This window comes from Heterodontus francisci, chromosome 33, assembly GCF_036365525.1.
Source record: "Heterodontus francisci isolate sHetFra1 chromosome 33, sHetFra1.hap1, whole genome shotgun sequence".
Lineage (NCBI taxonomy): Eukaryota > Metazoa > Chordata > Chondrichthyes > Heterodontiformes > Heterodontidae > Heterodontus > Heterodontus francisci.
The window spans coordinates 52,772,209-52,794,371 of record NC_090403.1 but is presented as its reverse complement, the minus strand read 5'-3'; the positions used below and the strand labels follow the sequence as shown (position 1 = coordinate 52,794,371).

Below are 22,163 nucleotides of genomic sequence, written 5' to 3'. Positions count from 1 at the left end.
GAGTCGAATGGGGGACGGGGGGTGGGGTGCGTGTTGGGCGTTGGGGGTAGTTGGGGCTTCGGGGATGGCCCTCCGTCAGGCACAGTGTGCCTGACCAGGCTGGGCCCACGCACCCCCCCAGCCCTTCACCTCTATTTAATGTTAAACTGTACCATTTGGCATTAGCTGAAATGTCACATTTTTATCCTGATTTCAAAATGTGAATGTCATGACTGAGCTAATTTAAAAGGAAAGTGATTGTCACACTATTCCACAAATCAAATTTTAATTGTTCCGGCCATGCATTTAACTCTGTTATAGAAATTACGCACACTCTGTTCTGTTCTGTCCTGCCCACAACTGTTGGGTAAAATTTATCTGGGAAGGAAAGGGAGGTTGTAAGTCAGATGGTAGCTTGCAAACATAAGGGGGTTTATTTTTGAAGAGGATGGTGAAAATGGCAGTTTTGAAAGAGAGGGACAGTAGTAAATGATTTACAATGCCATCTTGCAAGGGGACCAGTAAGGGATGAGATAAACTCAGTGAGAGATGGAAAAGGGAGAGAGGTGAGTTCAGGGCTGGAGAAGTGGGGAGCCTCGGGTAGGAGTTGGCTCGGTGGGATGGGGGAGAAGCAAAGCAGAGCAGAGGCAACTGAATGGATGGTTTCAATCTTAGTGAGTTCTTTGGAAGTGATTAGGCTAAAATTGGGATTTAAGGATGTGGTTGGTAGTGGAGTAAAGAAGTCAGGGGTTGGGGGGTGGTGGGTGGCGTATCTTTGCTTTCCAGGATGCTCTACAATGTTGCACAGGGCTCTGAAATAACAAAAATAATCATGCTTATGCTGTTTTAAATTCATGGTTTGCGACTTGAGAACCATAGAATCATACAGCGCAGAAGGTCATTAGGCCCATTGTGTCTGTGCGGGCTCTTTTGAAAGATCTAGCGAGTTAGCCTCACTTCGCTTGTTTTTCTGCCATAGCTCTACAAATGTAATCTTTCCAAATATTTATCCAATTCTCCTTTTGGAAGTTACTTTTGAATCTGCTTCTACCTTACTTTCAGGTCGTGCATTACAAATCATAACTCGCTGCACAAAAAAATTCTCCTCATTTCCTCCCTGGATATTTTGGCAATTATCTTAAATCAGTATCCTCTGGTTACTGCCAACCTGCCAGTGGAAATATTTCTCCCTATTGACTCTGTCAAAACCACGCATAATTTATTAAATGTCCCCATGATCTTCTGTGTTCTAAGGAGAACAATCCCAGCTTCTCTTGTCTCTCCACATAACTGAAGTCCCTCATCCCTAGTACCATTCTGTTAAATGTCCTTTTCACCTTTTCCAAGACCTTGATAATCTACCTCCAGTGTGGTGCCCAGAATGAGGCGCAATACTGTAGCTGAGGCCTACCCAGTGATTTATGAAGATTTTACTGCAACTTCCATCCTTTTGTACTCTATGCCTCTATTTTTAAAGGAACCGGTATGCTTTTAACAGCCTTATCAACTTCTCTGGCCACCTTTCAAATATTTGTGTTTGTATCAAGCAGGTGGAGATAATACTGATTTTAATTGAATCAACTGTACTTTTGAGTTGATAGAATGCTAGCTTCTTATTTAACTATAATTAAAAGGTTCAAATAGTATTTGCAAACCTTATTTTAATTTGCTCCTTTTGGTGGGCCATTCACTGTCAGGGTAATGTGAGGCATAACTCAAAACGTGCAGCAACTTGGGAGGAACACCCAGTGAGTTATGCAGCAAAGCAAAATCAGGAATTTACCTCAAATGTATCCTGTAACCAAATATAATTGGACATAAACAGAAAATCATTGTTTTATGTACTGAAAATATATATTTTTTTGATTGGTATTTACTGTACTTGTGTTTTGGTATCCAGATTTAGCTATTAAAAATTGATTTATATATCTTGATTTTGGAATGTGATGCTTAGGGCAGATGGAACTGACCTAATGTCACCATGCAACACCAGAGGAGTTGGACCTATTTTTATTCAGTATGCTGTTTCCTTGAATTCTATATATTTTGGTCCCTTATTGCAAATGTGCTGATAGGTGCTTTAAGTAATGTAGATTTTTTTGGCATTTGCAAATCATTTGTGTAAACTGAAGTCCAGTAGACTATGCAAGAGAAAAAGCCTAGTAATAGCAAAATGTAGAATGCTAATCGTGGACTGAAGTAAATAAAGTACTGGTAAAAGTTTTGTAACACATTTATTACAGACACTGATTTATATTTAATTTAAATAGCAAGGTTTCAAAATATGAAGTAACATCTGTGGATCAGTCTATGTTGATATTTTCATAACTCAAAAAAGTGATAATTTACTCTGTAGAAAGCAAATCTGATTGTATATGTTGAAGAAAATAACACTATAAAGTTTTGTTACAGACCTTTTTAAGCCCCAATTTATTACCCATGAAGTAACAACTGGAATATTACACATGGTGACTGCATTGTGTTTATTCTTTCACTCATAACACATAAAAAACAGAAATATGTAGTCCACTGTTGTATGTGTAACTTTGGGTGGAATTTTATCCGCCCCATGGCGACTGGTTTGGAGGCGGGTTTGGGGTGTGATGGGGTGTGGTTAAATGCATTGGAGCGGATCCCCGACGTCTTCCCACTGCTGGTCAGATTTCCCTGGGGCAGTCAGGCAGTGGGATTGGGACTGTGCGGGCTGGTGGTGGACAGCCCTTTGAGCCTGTTAAGCAGCCAATTGACCAAGATTTTACACAGGTTTTGCCATTTTCCATGGGGCAAATAGGTTCCATGGAACGTCAGTGGCACGCCTAATCAAAGGAGGCAAGAGCTCAGGAGCAGTTGACTTTTGGCTGAAACTAACAGTCATTGAGTTCTTCTTTGTTTATAAACGGGCAGGCTCAGGTCAGAGAATCAAAGGCAGGGACCTTTAATTGAAGTGCACCGTGTAAGGCGATAGTCAGGGGTGGGTGGAATGTGTGTGAGAGCCATTGCATCTGAAGGCTCCAAAGCTAAATGGGTGCTCTGCCCTCAGAGTTTTGACTCATTCAGTGAGGAAGAGAGTGGGAAAGAGATACCGCATCAGCTATTTGGAGCGTGGCAGCAGTGGGTAGAGGCTCACCAGCGGCATGACAGTGTGATGGGACATGGATGAGAGGGCGCACAGTGGGAGTAAGGCAGGCTAAGGTTTGAAGAAGGCATTACCCAGCTCAGGGGGTCTACAGACAAAAGCTTATCTTCAACTAAAATGGCAAGGGGATGGGAACCTTTGCAAGGAGTCAGGAGGGGGGATCAAAGACAAGAACAAAAGACAGTAAGGGGAATAAGAAAAGTGATAGGCAGAGAAATCAAAGGCCAGAATCAAATAGGGCCACAGTGAAAAATAGTGGGAAGGGGTCAAGTAATGTTAAAAAGACAAGCCTTAAGGTTTTGTTCCTTAATGCGCGGAGCATTCGCAATAAAGTGGATAAATTAATTGCACAAATAGATGTAAACGGGTATGATATAGTTGGGATTACGCAGACATGGCTGCAAGGTGACCAGGGATGGGAAATTAACATCCAGGGATATTCAGTATTTAGGAAGGACAGACAAAAAGCAAAAGGCGGTGGAGTTGAATTGCTGGTTAAAGAGGAAATTAATGCAATAGTGAGGAAAAATATTAGCTCTGACGATGTGGAATCTGTATGGGCAGAGCTGAGAAACACTAAGGGGCAAAAAATGTTAGTGAGGGTTGTATATAGACCCCCAACCGTAGTGGTGATGTTGTGAATGGCATTAAACAGGAAATTAGAGATGCAGGCGATAAAGGAACATCTGTAATTATGGGTGACTTGAATCTGCATATAGATTGGGCAAATCAAATTAGGTACAATACCGTAGAGGAGGAATTCTTGGAGTGTACACGGGATGGTTTTCTGGACCAATAAGTTGAGGAACCAACTAGAGAACAGGCCATCCAAGACTGGGTATTGTGTAATGAGAGAGGAATAATTGACAATCTAGTTGTGCAAGACCCCTTGGGGATGAGCGACCATAATATGATAGAATTCTTCATCAAGGTGGAGAGTGACGTAGTTGATTCTGAGACTAGGGTCCTGAACCTTAGTAAAGGAAACTACGGGGTATGAGGCACGAGTTGGCTATGATGGATTGGGAAACGTTACTTAAAGGGATGGCGGTGGAAAGGCAATGGCAAACATTCAAAGAGTGCATGGATGAACTGTAACAATTGTTTATTCCTGTCTGGTGCAAAAGTAAAACGGGAAAGGTAGCCAAACCATGGCTTACAAGGGAAATTAGAGAGAGCATTAGATCCAAGGAAGAGGCATATAAATTTGCCAGGAAAAACAACAGACCTGAGGATTGGGAGCAGTTTACAATTCAGCAAAGGAGGATCAAGGGATTGATTAAGAAGGGGAAAATAGAGTACAAGAGCAAGCTTGCGAGGAACACCGACTGTAAAAGTTTCTATAGGTATGTGAAGAGAAAAAGATTGGTGAAGACCAATGTAGTCCCTTACAGTCAGAAACAGGGGAATTTATTATAGGGAACAAAGAAATGGCTGACCAACTAAATGCATACTTTGGTTCTGTCTTCACAAAGGAGGACACAGATATCATACCAGAAATGTTGGGGAACACAGGGTTTAGTGAGAGGGATGAACTGAAGGAAATCAGTATTAGTAGAGAAATGGTGTTGGGGAAATTGATGGGATTGAAGGCCGATAAATCCCCAGGGCCTGATAATCTGCATCCCAGAGTACTTAAGGAAGTGGCCCTAGAAATAGTGGATGCATTGGTGGTCATCTTTCAAGATTCTGTAGACTCTGGAACAGTTCCTACAGATTGGGGGGTAGCTAATGTAACCCCACTATTTAAAGAGGGAGGTCGAGAGAAAGCAGGGAATTATAGACCAGTCAGCCTGACATTGGTAGTGGGGAAAATTCTAGAGTCCATTATCAAAGATTGTATAGCAGAGCACTTAGAGAACAGTGGTAGAATCAGACAGAATCAGCATGGATATACGAAAGGGAAATCATGCTTGACAAATCTACTAGAATTCTTCGAGCATGTAACTAATAGAGTTGATGAGGGGGATGTGGTTTATTTGGACTTTAAGAAGGCTTTCGACATAAGAGATTAGCATGTAACATTAAAGCGCATGGGATTGGGGGTAGTGTATTGCGATGGATAGAAAATTGGTTGGCAGACAGGAAACAAAGAGTAGGGATAAATGGTCTTTTTCCAAAAGGCAGGCAGTGACTAGTGGGGTACCGCAGGGATCAGTGCTAGGACCCCAGCTATTCACAATATATATTAATGATTTAGATGAGGGAACTAAATGTAATATCTCCAAATTTGCAGATGACACAAAACTGGGTGGGAGGGTGAGTTGTGAGGAGGATACAGAGAGGCTTCAGGGTGATTTGGACAAGCTGAGTGAGTGGGCTAATGCATGGTAGATGCAATATAATGTGGATAAATGTGCGGTTATCCACTTTGGTAGCAAAAACAAGGAAGGCAGATTATTATCTGAACGGCTATAAACTGAGAGAGGGGAATATGCAACGAGACCTGGGTGTTCTCGTACACAAGTCGCTGAAGGTAAGCATGCAGGTGCAACAGGCGGTAAAAAAGGCAAATGATATGTTGGCCTTCATAGCGAGAGAATTCGAGTACAGGAGCAGAGATGTCTTGTTGCAATTATATAGGGCCTTGGTGAGGCCACACCTGGAATATTGTGTGCAGTTTTGGTCTCCTTATCTGAGGAAGGATGTTCTTGCTATGTAGGGAGTGCAGCGAAGGTTAACCAGACTGATTCCTGGGATGGCGGGACTGATGTTTGAGGAGAGATTGAGTCGGTTAGGATTATATTGGCTGGAGTTCAGAAGAGTGAGGGGGGATCTCATAGAAACCTAAAAATTCTAACAGGACTTGACAGGAAGGATGTTCCCGATGGTGGGGGAGTCCTGAACCAGGGGTCATAGTCAAAGGATACGGGGTAAACCATTCAGGACTGAGATGAGGAGAAATTTCTTCACCCAGAGAGTGGTGAACCTGTGGAATTCGGTACCACAGAAAGCAGTTGAGGCCAAAACATTGTACGTTTTCAAGAAAGAGTTAGATATCGCTCTTGAGTTTAAAGGAATCAAAGGATATGGGGCGAAAGCGGAAACAGCCATTGCCTGTGGCGGTGAAGATGATCGTAACACTTAATTTTTTCACATCAGGCTCGTTCCAGGGATCATCTGGAGACATTTGTGGGATCTCTCAATTTGCGGCCCATTGCTGCATCAAGAGGGTGACGGATGCCTTGTTCCAGAGAACACAAGAAATAGGAGCAGAAGTAAACCATATGGTCTATCGAGCCTGCTCCGCCATTCAGTATGATCATGGCTGACCTTGGGCTTTAATTCCACTTTCCTGCCCGCTCCCCATATCCCTTGATTCCCTGTGAGACCAAAAATCTATCTATCCCAGCCTTAAATGTATTCAATGATGAAGCATCCACAACCCTCGGGGGGTAGAGAATTCCAAAGATTTACAACCCTTTGAGTGTAGTAATTTCTCCCCATCTCAGTCCTGAATGATTGGCCCCTTATCCTGAGACTGTGTCCCTGTGTTCCAGATTCCCTGACCAGTGGGAACAATCTCTCAGCTTCTACCCTATCAAGCCCTTTCAGAATCTTGTATGTCTCAATTAGATCGCCTCTCATTCTTCTAAATTCCAAAGAATATAGGCCCAATTTACTCAGCCTCTCATCATAGGGCAACCCCCTCATCCCAGGGACTCACCCCAGATGGCAGGGAAGTACATCAGGTTTTGCACCGATCCAGCCAGTCAGGCTAAGAGGCCATGGCAGGATTCCCTCCAGTCCGGGGGTTATAGACTGCCGGCATGTGGCCATCAAGGCTCCCTCAGAGCTGCCAGACGTGCTTGTTAACAGGAAGGGGTTGTAGTCGCTCAATATTCAAATCGTCTGTGACCACTGCAAAAGGATCCTTCAGTTGTGCACAAGGTTGCCATAACTCATACATCCTGAGACAGTGCCAGGCGCCTAAACTCTTCAGTCTACCCAAACTCCTTCGTGGATGGATCCTGGGTGACAAGGGTATCCACTAAAGACTTGGCTGCTCACACATGTGTGGAACCCCAACACAGAAAACAAAGGAAACCTACACCCCCTGCCATGTGACTAAAAGGGCAACCATTGAACAAGCAATTGGGCTTCTGAGAATATGGTTCCGATGCTTAGATGGATCTGCGGGAGCCCTGCAATACACTCCATCAAGGGTCTCCCGTATCTTGGTGGTCTGTTGCACTTAGCACAACCTGGTGCGCCAAGGTGGAGGATGAGGGGGCGGGCATTGAAACCCTTTGGTCAATGGCTGTGCACTTTTGGGGCTGATGGCCATGACCGTTGACTTGCATGCTACTTCGTCATCTGAACACGATTCTCCTGAGATTCCCTGTAATGCCATTGTACACAAGACAGGCAACTCTGTGGTAGCCATGGTGTCTTGTCATGAAACACCCTAACAATGTTACTGATCCTGTCATGAGACCATTCCAAGTCCTACATTCACCATTGGCCTTCATTCAGCACCCACCATTTCATGTCCTCCATCTCAATGCCCCAAAGCCTTGAGAAGAGCCCCCCCATAGCCTTCCGACATCTATCTGCTCTGTGACCCTTTCAAGGACCACCTTCCCTCTCCTGCTTAGCTGGAGTGGGACAACACTTGGCAATGGATCATCTTGTCCACCCAGCGCTCAACATTATTCAAGGATGAGGCCATACTGTGGAGGCCAGTGCACACCTCCTGCATCCACTCGGTGGTTTGCCACATGTGGCTCTCCATGAGGATCACCACTCTCTCAATGGAGGAGGCAATACACTCATATGCCAGAGACACGGCATCACTCAAGGCATTGATCGATTCCTCCCTCATATGTGCATGGGAGCAAACCGCCTCTGGGAACTCTGACAAACATTCACACATTTCACGCTGCTGCTCTGGAATCTGCTGCTTTGATGATGACTCCTGAGGGCCGCATTTGCAGTAAGTTGACCATTGTTTGGCCTGACTTCAATCCTCTGATGAGAACCGGCCAGAGCTGTCACTGTCTCTGTAAGCTGCTCCTGTGCATCTGTGCTCTGTTCACCAGTTGGTGCAGCCCATTCTAAATGTGCGGAAGTACCCACTGACTCTGGTGGAGGATTCGCTGAACTGATGTTACGCTGCCTGCTCGTATGACGGCTGTTGAAGTCTTGTAGTTCAGATGCTATTGTCTGCGCATCGTCCACTACTGGTCCTATAGGAGAGACAAGTTTGCCGTTAATAACTTCTGCATCACCCACATCCTTCTGCCTATCCTTCATCTGGAGCTTCCTGTGGTTATCAAGGGCCACAGAGGTAGCAATGCTAATACTCATCAGAAGGTTTGGTGCCTGCGACCATCGCTTTTCTCACTCTTTGAGCACCACATCTACCTCGCCTTCGCAATAGGCTGGCCTGCTGCAACTCATCAAATCTCCATTGCATCCTCCTCCATCTGCATGACTACAGCAAACAAGGTGACACCATCTCCCGTGTGACTCCGCTGCCTAGCATTATGAGCATGCTTCTTCTGCAATGGCAATTACACAGCGTCAGACTTATCTCCTGGCCCAGCTGTACTCGTTTGACTGTGCTACTTTAAATGTCCATATTCCTGTCACTTGGAGGCTAACTGCAAGCGGCCATTCATCCTTGTCACTGCAGCGAGCTCCTCTGGCTGACCATGGTCCTCCAATGTGAGGCAACTCTGTGGCTCACTGTGCCCGATGGTCCTTCACATTCATACCTGGAGTATAAAACTACTGAATTTGCCTCTGATGAAAGTATATAATTGGAAGTAACAGAAAGCTAGGCGAGAGAAACAAAACTTGCCAAAATTTGTCTTTTACTTTTTCGAAACACAAAACTATTAATAATCTGTCATTCCCTATGCATCGGTCGGACATCTTGCCTCACATCTCAGGTTTGCCAAATAAGCTATGCAGGGCTTGCCATCCTGCATGCCACTCACCTTGCCAGACCTCAAGATCATGGAATCATTTCTGGTACCGCATCCATGTTTGTGCCACCACCCCACGGCCGCTGACTTCCTCGGCCACTTCCAGCCATGCCTTCTTTGTCGGGCTTGCTGGCCTCCTCCTCCTGTCCACTGAGAGCAGAACCTCTCTCCATTCCCTCGCCACCTGCAGGAATGTGTCACTGAAAGGTGGAGCCTTCCTCTCACTGCAGCCGTTCCTCCACAGGCTCGCTCCTGCTGCGCCCCATCCTCTCCCCTCTGTGTGCAGCCTGTATTAGAGCTGCAGACTGGCCTTTAAACATGGCGTGGGTAAACTACCTGTCAGCACTGCTGCTGCCTTTCACCCCTTATTGGCCGACTCCCCGGCAGCCGGATATCTAAGTGGCTGTATATCGGAAGATCATCGATGAAGTCCTGCCACCCACTCGTGTGGCCACGCAACCTACAAACGACCCTGGCGTCAGAACAGCGACTCGTTTGGCAAAATCCAGCCCTTTGTTTCTGATGAATAACACTAACAGTTCTTGAAATTAGCTCAATACAGATTATTAATAGTTTTGTATTTCTATAAAGTAAAAGACAAATTTTGGCAAGTTTTGTTTCTCTCTGCCAGCTTTCTGTTACTTCCAATCATATACTTTCATCACAGGCAAAATCTGTAGTTTTATACTCCAGGTTTGAATGTGAGCCCTTTTCTTTTGAGGTGAGATGATTTTAATATATTTAGTTTCTGTTAGGCTGCCTGCATTCTCTTTTGTACTGTGCAGACAGGATTTGGGTGCAGTCTCTGTAGTCCATGTGCTGTTCCAGCATTTCCGTCACATGCTTCCCCTGTCAGTTGGAATGTTTACTGGCAGGGAGCCTCCTCCTCTTCCCATTCTAGCCTGCCATTTAAATCACAGCAGTAATGTTTTTGATCTGATTTACAAAAAAGAGAAGAGGTCCAGCGAACACCACTGCTTTGTTTGAAGGAAAGAAGCCTAAAAGGGACAAGAGTAGTAACATGCTGCTTGTTTAAATTTTTTTTTATTTGCCTGATGCATTTAAACTTTTTCTGTATCCACAGTAATACTCAGACAGATTCCCTGGTGCAGAGTACTGGAAGTTGATTCTGCTTTCCCCTTTGGCTGTGGACGGGATGATAATTAGAAGACCATTGCAAGCTCTTCCGCAGAGCAGATAGGCGGCTTTAGCTTGGGTAGGGGGGAGGCTACTAACTGACTGCAAATTAAGAGCTGGGCTGGGATATAGATTTGTGAGGCTTTTTACTGCACTCTGAAAACTCGGAGGCACACCATATCACAGATGAATGGCGTGGCTTTCTGTCTCGTTGGAATTCCACCCTACGTGGAGGCGCAAGTAAGTGATAAGTACAGAACACTGGGCTCTACAGTGCTGTCTGCATAGTCTAAACTGAGGCTGCAGTATTTCCTTTTAATTATAATGCATTTGTGACTAAGAGGATTAACATACAGGAATGCTAGGCCTTTGAGGAAGAACATGAGGAGGAAAAATAAGGGCATATTGATTTGTGGCTCTGACACAGCATTACATAGAATGTTATGGGTTGTGATGACAAGGTCTTGTCTTGCTTTCAACTTTTGTCTTTTGGCAGTTGTATTTTTGTATTAAATATTTGTTACTATGTAATATTTTGTTCTGATGTAATGGCTTCAGTAACTATTGGTATAATAGTGATGTTTTCTGGTTATAAGTGGGAGCAGGCGCAGCCATGTCAACTTATTTAAAAGCACCAGTGCCTTTCTCTTAGAACAATGCTGCTTTGTAACAGGCACTAGATTGGAGTTCAAACCTTTTCTTGTTCCTCTTTCTCTCTGTATTTGGAGTTAAAAGAGCAGAAAACAAAACCACGTGTTTTGTGACAGGGATCAGCGTTCATCAATCGCTTTTTCCTAAAAACATTAGTTCTCTCATATAGTTCTCATATTGCAACAATTTGAAGTAATAATCTCGAAATTCTGTGGTGGGTATATGGGAGTTTTCACTGATTAAAGTGACCAGTCCTCAAAGAAATATACTGTATGCATTGTACCTTAATCTTGAAAAATGTTTAGCCAAATATAACATGAGGTAGTTTATTATGTTTAATAATCAGAGAATGTGCATTTTGAACTGAGATTAATGATCAGTATATTTTAAGATTGTGCGATTGACCTAAGGTTCTAGAAGTTATGTATTGCTTTGTAATGTCTTTTATTTAGAAGAAAGCGTTCTTGGTTTATACATATTATGTCAAATTTTTTGATTGAGTATTGTCTCACTGAAAACCATATTTGTGATAATCATTATGCCTTTCACCTTGTATCTAATTAGTGAACATGTATGTGTTATATAAATTTCACCATTTATTGTGGGATTAAATATCATGTGCTTGAGTCAGAAAGTACAAAACAAACTCTACAGTGTAAATGAGACCTGCCTAACTTAAAAATTGAATAATGATGGATGCATGAACTGCAGGTCACTATATTCTTCTGCATCAGTCTTGATTACGTTCTGAATGGTATGACTTATGTGAAGTTTTTCTGATGCCTCCCTCTTGTATGTTTTTAATGCCTCAGCATTTCTTGTGAGAGTGCATCTGTTTGTCTCAGATAAGTAAATATTTGGCTCTTCCCTTTAAGTTTTTATTCCACTTAGCACCTGTGACCAAGAGGCTAGGTGGGTGACCTGCCCCAGATTCTGCTGATTAGAATTGGTTTCTGTGAGGTGTACAAAGGTGGCTGGGGAATACCACTTTCTTTTTACCCTCAACCTCAAGGTGACTTGTCTGGTTTAGTATCTTACTCCCATGTCCCACTCTAGAAGTAAACCTAAGGCTAGGAAATTGACAGTGTTGGGAAATTAAAGCTGTGCTCTTCCATTCCTTGCTGCAGTATGTTGATGACATCAACTTGCTGTGCCACCTTTGCCACTTCATAAGTTGTTGATTCACGGTGCTCATAAATCTGTGAAACTTTGTACAAGTTCTGTTGAGAGCTTTAAACTTTCTAAAGTGGAAACATCTGATTTGAGTGCTAATTGCACAGGAATAAATTGCCAAATGTTCGGATCAGAGCTGTCTTCAAAAGAAGCAAAGTTGTATATCCTAAATAATTAATCAAAGTTCCATAGTGAGTTAAGGATGTGATTGCATTGAAGAGGGTGCAGAGGAGATTCACCAGGATGTTGCCTGGGCTGAGCATTTCAGCTATGAAGAGAGATTGGATAGGCTAGGCTTGTTTTCCTTAGAGCAGAGAACGCTGAGGGGAGACCTTATTGTTTTATTTTATTTTATTTATTTTTATTTAGAGATACAGCACTGAAACAGGCCCTTCGGCCCACCGAGTCTGTGCCGACCATCAACCACCCAATCCTACATTAATCCCATATTCCTACCACATCCCCACCTTCCCTCAATTCCCCTACCACCTACCTATACTAGAGGCAATTTACAAGGACAATTTACCTATAAACCAGCAAGTCTTTGGCTGTGGAAACCGGAGCACCCGGCGGAAACCCACACAGTCACAGGGAGAACTTGCAAACTCCGCACAGGCAGTACCCAGAATCGAACCCAGGTCGCTGGAGCTGTGAGGCTGCGGTGCTAACCACTGCGCCACTGTGCCATATACAAAATTATGAGGGGGGTAGATAGGAAGAAACTTTTTCCCTTAGCGGAGGTGTAAGGTAAAGGGCAGGAGGTTTAGAGGGGATTTGAGGAAAACAATTTTCACCCAGAGGGTGGTTGGCATCTGGAACGCACTGCCTGAAGGGGTGGTAGAGGCAGGAGCCCTCACAACATATAAGAAGTATCTAGATGAGCACTTGAAACGCCATAGCATACAAAGCTACGGGCTAAGTACTGGAAAATGGGATTAGAATAGATAGGTGCTTGATGGCCGGCACACACAGGATGGGCTGAAGGGCTTGTTTCTGCGCTGTATAACTCTATGACTCGATGGTTTTATTGTTTATGCATCACTTTATATCTGACATTTTTTAGCTCTTTTAAATAGATACAGGTATATTATGTTGGTTTTGAAGGAAATAAAATTGTGTAGTTATGTACTGAATTCTGGCATGTATTATATACTGTTGATGAATGTAGATAATGTCAAAAGATGACTTCCTTTCTCAAGTCTTTGAAGTTCTAATGGTCTCTCTGGCCAATGTGTCCATATGGTAAAAATTATTTTAAAATAACGTCTATTTGAGAGGTGTCTGGGTCTGGTATAATCCAGTATTAATCAGGCACATATGAAAATTTTAACAGAAATGCCAGCAATTATATAATGCAGATTTTAATTATTTTACATTTAATATTTCCATTTTCATGATAGCATTTATGTGCATATTGCATACATATTTTTTTATCTCACTGTCTGGGGCTCCTTGGATGCCTCCTTGAATTGCCAAAGAAGTATATTTAGTATATACTGAAGCCTATCATTGGGTAATTTCATTTGTGTAACACATGCAGCATTTAACAGCAGTACTTATGATATTGTCTGTGAATGTTGGAACTGCATTAATACGTATGTATACATGTTGCCTTCACAGCCTTATCTCAGTGCTGTCTTTCTATTTACCTCTTATCTCTCTCCTTATTTTTTGGTAACTTGCTTTTTTTTGTGTTGTCACTGTTCCTAAGATGCCTCTTTGAAACATCTGCAATCTTAAGTTTTCACTATACTCTAGCATCTTTGTTTACTCTTTACAGACATTTGTCGAGTTTCTATGTTCCTTTTTGCATATTTATTCAGTCATTTGTTTTGTCCAGTGTCGTTAATATTGTATCTATTTGTTCATTTTCTTTCTCCCTGACTGTTCTTTGAATTGTGGCAGAAGTGTATTGAAACAGATTAAATAAATGAAAGTCATTGCTTTTACGACAGACATGATGAAATGTAGGCACATAAGTTTCGCAAACTGGAATGATTTGTGTGGCAGACATTCACAGTTCTGTCAGGTCACCGGGTTGCTTATAGTTTCCATTTTTTTGAACATACCCCAGTTTATTACCATGAGCAAGTAGCATGGAGTGCTGCGTGACAGACTGCTTAACTCGGGAATTTGCTAGGTGTGGGAATTTTGAGGGTTGATCTCTTTCTAAAATCTAGACAAGTTTGCATTTAGCTTAACTTTAACATTAAATTGTAGTTTCTTTCAATCTTAGTCAGTGGTAAACATCTGCCTGGTGTCAGCTGCATAATTAGTTCATTAGGTAGCTAGTTAGTAATGGTTCCCTAGTCAGCAGGGCCTGACTCAGGTCTCTGGAATTCCAGCTAATATAAATAAAGGAGGTTTTGCTACACGAAGTAAGTAGCACAATGTTCTGCTTGAGTGCTGCGTGACAGAGTGCCAAATTCGGGAATTTGGTAAGTGTGGGAATTCGGTGTAGTGAGGGAGCAAGTGCTGTTCTGGTCTTTTGCAGAAGAAGCAGTGATCGAAGAGAGGGAGCCGGAGGCAGTGAGACCTGAGAGCTGAAGCCCAGAGGCATTAATTAGGTCAACAGGTAGATGATTGTTTGTTGAATTTCCAGGTTTTTTTCGTTTAAACTGGTACTGGGGAGATATAAGATTTGTATTACATTTGTAGCTTAACGAGTTAAACAACTTGCTATAACTACAAATTATCAGTGATATTTCTAAACTCAAAACCTAATTAGTTAAATAAAACGCTATAGAGAAGGCAGGGCAGATGATGGCTGAAATTTTACGCCGCCCCAGTGGGTCGGATGGTGGCGTGGGGGTGGCTTAAAATTGAACGGCAGGCTCAGGGAGGCCTACCTGCCCCAATTCCGCCTCCAGACAAGTTTACAGAGGTCAGGTGGGGGGATGGGGGGTGGGAAATGGCCCGCCCGCCCGAGGCCAATCAAGATCCTTAAGTGGCCACTTTATTTTACCCCTGGCAAGCGGGTGTGCTGGGGATGTGAAAGGCCGCCCAGCAATAGCTGCCGACCTTTCCGCACCCCGGGGTGGGTTGGGGGGAGGCATGGCAGTCTGGCACAAGATGCCCGATTGAGAGGCACTCCCGCCTACCAACCTACCCCCGGGACCCAAGACACCCCCCTTCTCCCAAAGGACCACTCCAGCCGCACCAGGGAAGGACTGATCCCCCTGGAGAGGCATGCCCCTCCTTACCTCCTCCTGGATCCATGGCGTCGGCTTGGCTGCAGTCCCAGCAGTGGCCACTGATCCCGGTGGCGCTGCTAGGAATAAGAGCTGCCGGCCCGCTGATTGGCCAGCAGCTCACTGAGGCGGGACCTCCTCCCTCAAGTGGGTGGAAGTCCTGCCTCGGGACAATTAAAGGCTGGGGATCCATAAAATACGGGACGCATTCCCAGGCTAGGCGGAAGCGGGTTCGCCACCGACTTTCATGTCACAGTCCGGCTCCCGTCCATCTACCGTAAAATTCCGGCTGATGTGTTGCAGTGGTAGCATCTGGGAGCTGGTGGACACCAGTGTGATCCACTGCAACCACATCTGCAGTAAGTGTTTGCAGTTCGAGCAACTTTGGCTCAGAGTTGATGAGCTGGAGTCTGCGATTCGGACACTGCAATGCATCAGGGAGGGGGAAGTTATCGGGACACTTTGTGTCACACCCCTTAGGCTAGGTACTTCATATTTCATCCGTTCTCAGGAACAGGAGGGTGTGACTACGAGTGAGGAAGGTATGGGGAGCCAGAAGATAGCAATGCAGGAGCCACAGCCCTTGCATTTGTCCAACAGGTTCGAGGTTCTTGCAGCTTGTATGGATGAGAGCAGGGAGGATGAGCAAACTGACAACAGCACATGGTGCAGGGAGCCATTCAACATGGTGAGTGAAAAGGAATGTAGTAGGGGTAGTAGGGGACTGAATAGTTAGGGGGGATAGATACTGTTCTCTGCAGCTGAGAGCATGAGTCCCGAAGGCTGTGTTGCCTACCTGCTGCCAAGATTAAGGACATCTCCTTGGGGCTGGAGAGAAACTTGGAATGGGAGGCAAGGATCCAGTTGTTGTGGTCCTTGTGCCAAAGACATCGGTAAGACTAAGAAAGACGTTCTGCTGAGGGAATATGAGCAGCTGGGGGCTAAAGTTAAAAAGCAGAACCACAAAGGTAATAATCTCTGGATTACTACCTGAGCCACGAGCAAAGTGGCATAGGATAAATAAGATCAGAGAGCTAAATGCGTGGCTCAAAGATTGGTGTGGGAAAATGGATTTCGATTCATAGGGCACTGGCACTAGTACTGGGGCAAGAGGGAGCTGTACTGTTGGGACGGCCTTCACCTGGGATCAGTGTCCTGGCGAATCTTATAACTAGGGCTGTAGAGAGGTCTTTAAACTAAATTGGGGTTGGTGGGGGGGTGTTGGTGGGTGGAACGAGGGTTCAGCTGAGGAGAACAAGAAAGGACAAAGCAATAGTGCAGGGTGGCAATACGAGTAATGATAATCAGAATGTGATAGGAAGGGGCAGAGCATACAAACATAAGAGTGTACCAGCAAATAAGATCAGAGTAGGGAAAATTGTATGACAGAATTAAAGGCTCTTTATCTGAATGCATGCAACATTCAAAACAAAATGGATGAATTGATAGCACAAATAGAAATAAATAGGTATGATATGATAACCATTACAGAGACGTGGTTGCAAGGTGAGCAAGGCTGGGAACGAAATATTCATGGGTATTTGACATTTCGAAGGATAGGAAGAAAGGATAAGGAGGGTGGGTAGCTCTGTTAATAAAGGATGAGATCAATACAGTAGTGAGAAATGATCTTGGCTCAGAAGATCAAGGTGTAGAATCAGTTTGGGTGAAGATAAGAAATAGCAAAGGAAAGAAGTCACTGATGGGAGTAGGTCCCTAACAGTAGTTACACTGTAGGACAGAATATAAATCAAGAAATAATGGAGGCTTGTAGGAAAGGTACTGCAATAATGGTGAACTATTTTAATCTTCATATGGATTGGACTAATCAAATTGGCAAAGGTAGCCTGGAGGATGAGTTCATAGAGTGGATTAGGGACAGTTTCTTAGAACAGTACATTCTGGAACCAACCTGGGAGCAGGCTATTTTAGACCTGGTAATGTATAATGAGACAGGATTAATAAATGACCTCATAGTAAAGGATCCTCTAGGCAAGAGTGATCATAACATGATAAAATTTCATGTAAAGTTTGAGGGTGAGAGGTTTGGGCCTGAAACTAATATCTTAAACTTAAATAAAGGCAATTACAAGGGTATGAAAACAGAGTTGGCTAAAATGGACTGGGAAAATAAGTTAAAAAGCAAGACAGTAGAGAAGCAGTGGCAGACATTTAAGGAGATATTTCATAACTCTCAACAAAGATATACTCCATTGAGAGAGACTATGAGAAGAATGCACCATCCGTGGCTAGCTAAGGAAATTAAGGATGGTATCAAATTAAAAGAAAAGACGTACCATGTTGCAAAGATTAGTGGGAGGCTAGAAGGTTGGGAACATTTTAGAAACCAGCATAGGATGACTTAAAAAAGAAGAAATTAGAGTTTGAGAGTAAATAGCAAGAAATATCAAAACAAAATGAAAGCTTATACAAATATATAAAAAGGAAGAGTAAGTGTTGGTCCCTTAGAGGATGAGACTAGGGAATTAATAATGAGAAGCAAGCAAATGCCAGAGACTTTGAACAAGTATTTTGTAACTGTCTTCACAGTAGAAGACACAAAAAACATCCCAAGATTAGCAGAAAATAAAGAGACAAAATTGAGGGAATAACTTAAAACAATTATTATCAACTAGAGATAAAGTACTAGGAAAACTGGTCGGACTAAAGGCTGACAAGTCCCCTAGACATGATGGCCTGCATACTAGGGTCTTAAAAGAAGTGGCTGCAGAGATAGTGGATTCCCTAGATTCCAAAATTCCCTAGATTCTGGAAAGGTCCCAGCAGTTTGGAAAACCGCAAATGTAACACCCCAATTCAAGCGGTGTGGGGGAGTGGTGGTGTGGGGTGGAGGGAGTAGCGACAGAAAGCAGGAAACTGTAGGCCAGTTAGCCTAACAGCTGTCATTGGGAAAATGCTAGAATCCATTGTTAAGGAAGTAGTAGCAGGAAATGATACAAAGATAGGTAGGAAAGCAAGTTGTTAGGAGGACAAAGAGATATAGTCAGGTTAAGTGAGTGGGCAAAAATTTGGCAGATGGAGTATAATGTGGGAAAATGTGAGGTTGTACACTTCGGCAGAAAAAATAGAAAAGCAGAATATTATTTACATGGGAAGAGATTGTGGAATGCTGCGGTATAGGGGGATCTGGCTGTCCTTGTACATGGATCACAAAATGTTAGCATACAGATACATCAAGTAATTAGGAAGGCAAATGAAATGTTGGCCTTTATTGCAAGGGGGTGGAGTATAAAAGTAGGGAATTCTTGCTACAACTGTACAGGGCATTAGTGAGATCACAGCTGAGTACTGCGTACAGTTTTGGTCTCCTTACTTAAGGAGGGATATACTTGCATTGGAAGCAGTTCACTAGGCTTATTCCTGGGATGAAGGGTTGTCTTATGAGGAAAGATTGAGCAGGTTGGGCCTATACTCATTGGAGTTTAGAAGAATGAGAGGTGATCTTGTTGAAACATGTAAGAGTCTGAGGGGGCTTGACAGGGTAGATGGGAGGATGTGGCAGAATCTAGAACTATTTATTTCAAATTAAAGGGGCTCCCCTTTAAGATGGAGATGAGGAGGAATTTCTTCTCTGAGGGTCATTATCTTTAGAATTCTCTTTCCCAGTCAGCAGTGGAGGCTGGATCATTGAATATATTCAAGGCTAAATTAGACAGATTTTTTTTTCAATCTCTCTGCACCTCCATCCTCTACCATGACAGTTTGAGCGCTCCCCACTTCATCCTTGAATGGAGGCCCAACCAGTCTCCATCCACCGCCATCCTCCTCCGCCTGGCTGAACTTGTTCTCACATTGAACAACTTTTTTAACTTAACTCACTTCCTCCAAATAAAATGTGTTGCTTTGGGAACCTGTATGGATTCCAGCTATGTTGGCCTTTTTGTGGGAGTGTGGCACATTCCTTGTTCCAGTCCTGCAGTGGTCCCCTCCCTCATCTCTTATTCTTTCATGGGATGTGTGCATCGCTGGCTAAGCCAGCATTTGTTGTCCATCCCTAATTACCCTTGCCAACTGGCTTGTGGAGGGCAGTTAAGAGTCAACCACATTGCTGTGGGTCTCATTACCACTCTGTTTGGCCGTGCACCACCACCTCTTTTGCCATTTAATCTCTCCTACTTTCCACTCTATCGCAGACCTTCCCTTTTGTTCTTTTTACTACCCTTCCCCCTTTCACTTGCTTAAAACCTATTACGTCCCTAACCTTTCCCAGTTTTGATGAAATCAGCCTGAAACATTAGCTGGAATTTAACGGTGAGGCGGTGGCCCTGCCCACCGACTGGAAACAGGGGGCGAGCCCGCCTCTGCCGGGCCTGAAAGCCACGCTCCAATTTTGCGTAGCTAAGGCCTTTAATTGGCTTCAGCCGGGGCTTCTGCCTCTCTGAGGTAGAAAGTCCTGCCTCCAAGAGTTTTTGGCCAATCAGAGGGTCGGCAGCTCTTTAGTTCCAGCAGCGCAACTGGGAGTGGTGTCCACTTTTGGGACTGCACCTAGCAAGAAGGGGAGCACTGATATTGGCCTGCAAAAAGGTAACGGTGGTGGGGGGGGGGGTGTCGAGGCTAGCCGGGGACAATCAGCTAGGCCCCAGCGAGGTGGGTATGGGATCATAGGGCAGGGATGGTTGTTTTAGCAGGGACATCCTGTGCTGCTGGGGGTGCCCTCTGTGTGACACAGAGTTCCCGATCAGGAGGCCCCCTCCCCAACCCGTAAGGAGGCTGCTAGGTATTACTAGCTGGACACCTCGGGTGCCAATGTGTCTGGCCACCACTGGTAAGTACCAGCTGTGGCGGGAAAAAGCTCTTAAGTGACAATTAATTGGCCACTTAAGGGCCTCAGTTGGCTGAAGGGTGGTCTGGCTGTTTGCCACCTCCCCAGCTGCTGGTAAAATAGCAGCAGGGGCAGGTAGGTGATGGGCACGGAATCCCCAGCACCCCGCCCCCCCCCCCCCCCCCCCACCCCCCGCAACACGTCCCTGCCTCCTAACCCACTCCCGGCCATCCGTTTCTTACTTCACAGATGCTGTTAGATCTGCTGAGTATTTACAGCATTTTCTGTTTTTATTTCAGATTTCCAGCATCTGCAGTATTTTGCTTTTGTGATATTCCATAATCGACTATTTTATGTTGAAGCAGGTGCAGTTGCTCAAGACTAGATCTGCTGTACAACCCATTGCCATCTTTGATCATATATTTCATACCTATTACTCCCCTTCAGCTTAAATCCCACACTCTTTGCTTATCCAAAGTTTCTGTCTTTCCCTTGGAGCCATAAATACCTCCCTAACACTGGGAAGCCACTAAAAAACAATCTTGGGATTGTATATTATTATCTGCTCTGTCACCAAGAGGCATATAGCAATTCAAAACCAGAAAGACCTGGAGCAACAAAGTTACAAGCCTGACAGGAATGACAGCAACTGAGATCAGTGAACTAATGCAAACGAGAGTGGAATAGCTCATTAGCGAGAACAGAAAAATACTATGATACACCAATACAAAATATTATGATCAAGAGGACAAATTAGGGAACCTCCTGGCATACATGCTACAACAATATGCACAGAACAGATCTATGGCCTCAATTGAAAATGCAAGGGACAGGCTAACCTCAAACCTGAGTGAGATCAGTAAGTAGCTTGAGCAAGTGGCTTGCTGACTTGTACGACTTGTACGCCTTGGAGGCCCAGGTTGCTCCTCAGGTATCATACCAATATTAACCAATGCGTTACAAGTGGCAGTTTTTTAAAATTCATTCATGGGATGTGGGCGTTGCTGGTTAGGCCAGCACTTATTGCCCATCCCTATCTGCCCTTGAGAAGGTGGTGGTGGGCTGCCTTCTTGAACTGCTGAGTCCATGTGGGGTAGGTACACCCACAGTGCTGTTAGGAAGGGAGTTCCAGGATTTTGACCCGGCGACAGTGAAGGAACGGTGATATAGTTCCAAGTCAGGATGGTGTGTGACTTGGAGGGGAACTTGGTGGTGTTCCCATGCATTTGCTGCCCATGTCCTTCTAGGTGGTAGAGGCGCGGGTTTGGAAGGTGCTGTCTAAGGACCCTTGGTGCGTTGCTGCAGTGCATCTTGTAGATGGTACACACTGCTGCCACTGTGCGTCGGTGGTGGAGGGAGTGAATGTTTGTGGATGGGGTGCCAATCAAGCGAGCTGCTTTGTCCCGGGTGGTGTCGAGCTCCTTGAGTATTGTTGGAGTTCCATCCATCCAAGTAGGTGCAGTTGATTGTAGCATTCTTTAATTGGGATGGTGTTGAGCTTCTTGAGTGTTGTTGGAACTGCACCCATCCAGGCAAGTGGAGAGTATTCCATCACATTCCTGACTTGTGCCTTGTAGATGGTGGACAGGCTTTGCGGAATCAGGAGATGGGTTACTTGCCGCAGGATTCCTGCCTCTGACCTGCTCTTGTAGCCACAGTATTTATATGGCTACTCCAGTTCAGTTTCTGGTCAATGGTAGCCCCTAGGGTGTTGATAGTGGGGGATTCAGCGATGGTAATGCCATTGAATGTCAAGGGGAGATGGTTAGATTCTGTCTTGTTGGAGATGTCATTGTCTGGCACTTGTGTGGTGTGAATGTTTCTTACCACTTATCAGCCCAAGCCTGGATATTGCCCAGGTCTTGCTGCATTTCTACACAGACTGCTTCAGTATCTGAGGAGTCGCGCATGGTGCTGAACATCGTGCAATCATCAGCGAACATCCCCACTTCTGACCTTATGATTGAAGGAAGGTCATTGATGAAGCAGCTGAAGATGGTTGGGCCGAGGACACTACCCTGAGGAACTCCCGCAGTGATGTCCTGGAGCTCAGATGATTGACCTCCAACAACCACAACCATCTTCCTTTGCGTTAGGTATGACTCCAACCAGCGGAGAGTTTTCCCCCTGATTCCCATTGACCTCAGTTTTGCTAGGGCTCCTTGATGCCATACTCGGTC

At 44.4% G+C, this 22,163-nt stretch overlaps 1 protein-coding gene across 5 annotated transcripts in view; it reads left to right on the top strand.

The window, feature by feature from the left end:
* LOC137348208 (rho GTPase-activating protein 23-like) overlaps window positions 1-22,163 on the top strand; it is a 515,957-nt gene that overhangs the window by 137,032 nt on the left and 356,762 nt on the right. Inside the window, exon 1 of one of the 5 annotated variants that reach the window (XM_068013574.1) lies at window positions 10,136-10,425. The exons of the other annotated variants lie outside the window; for them this stretch is intronic. Within the exon in view, the coding sequence (XP_067869675.1) occupies window positions 10,372-10,425 (54 nt within the window). The 5' untranslated portion in view covers window positions 10,136-10,371. Of the gene's footprint in view, window positions 1-10,135; window positions 10,426-22,163 lie in introns of those variants that run through there. 5 annotated transcript variants of the gene reach the window in all.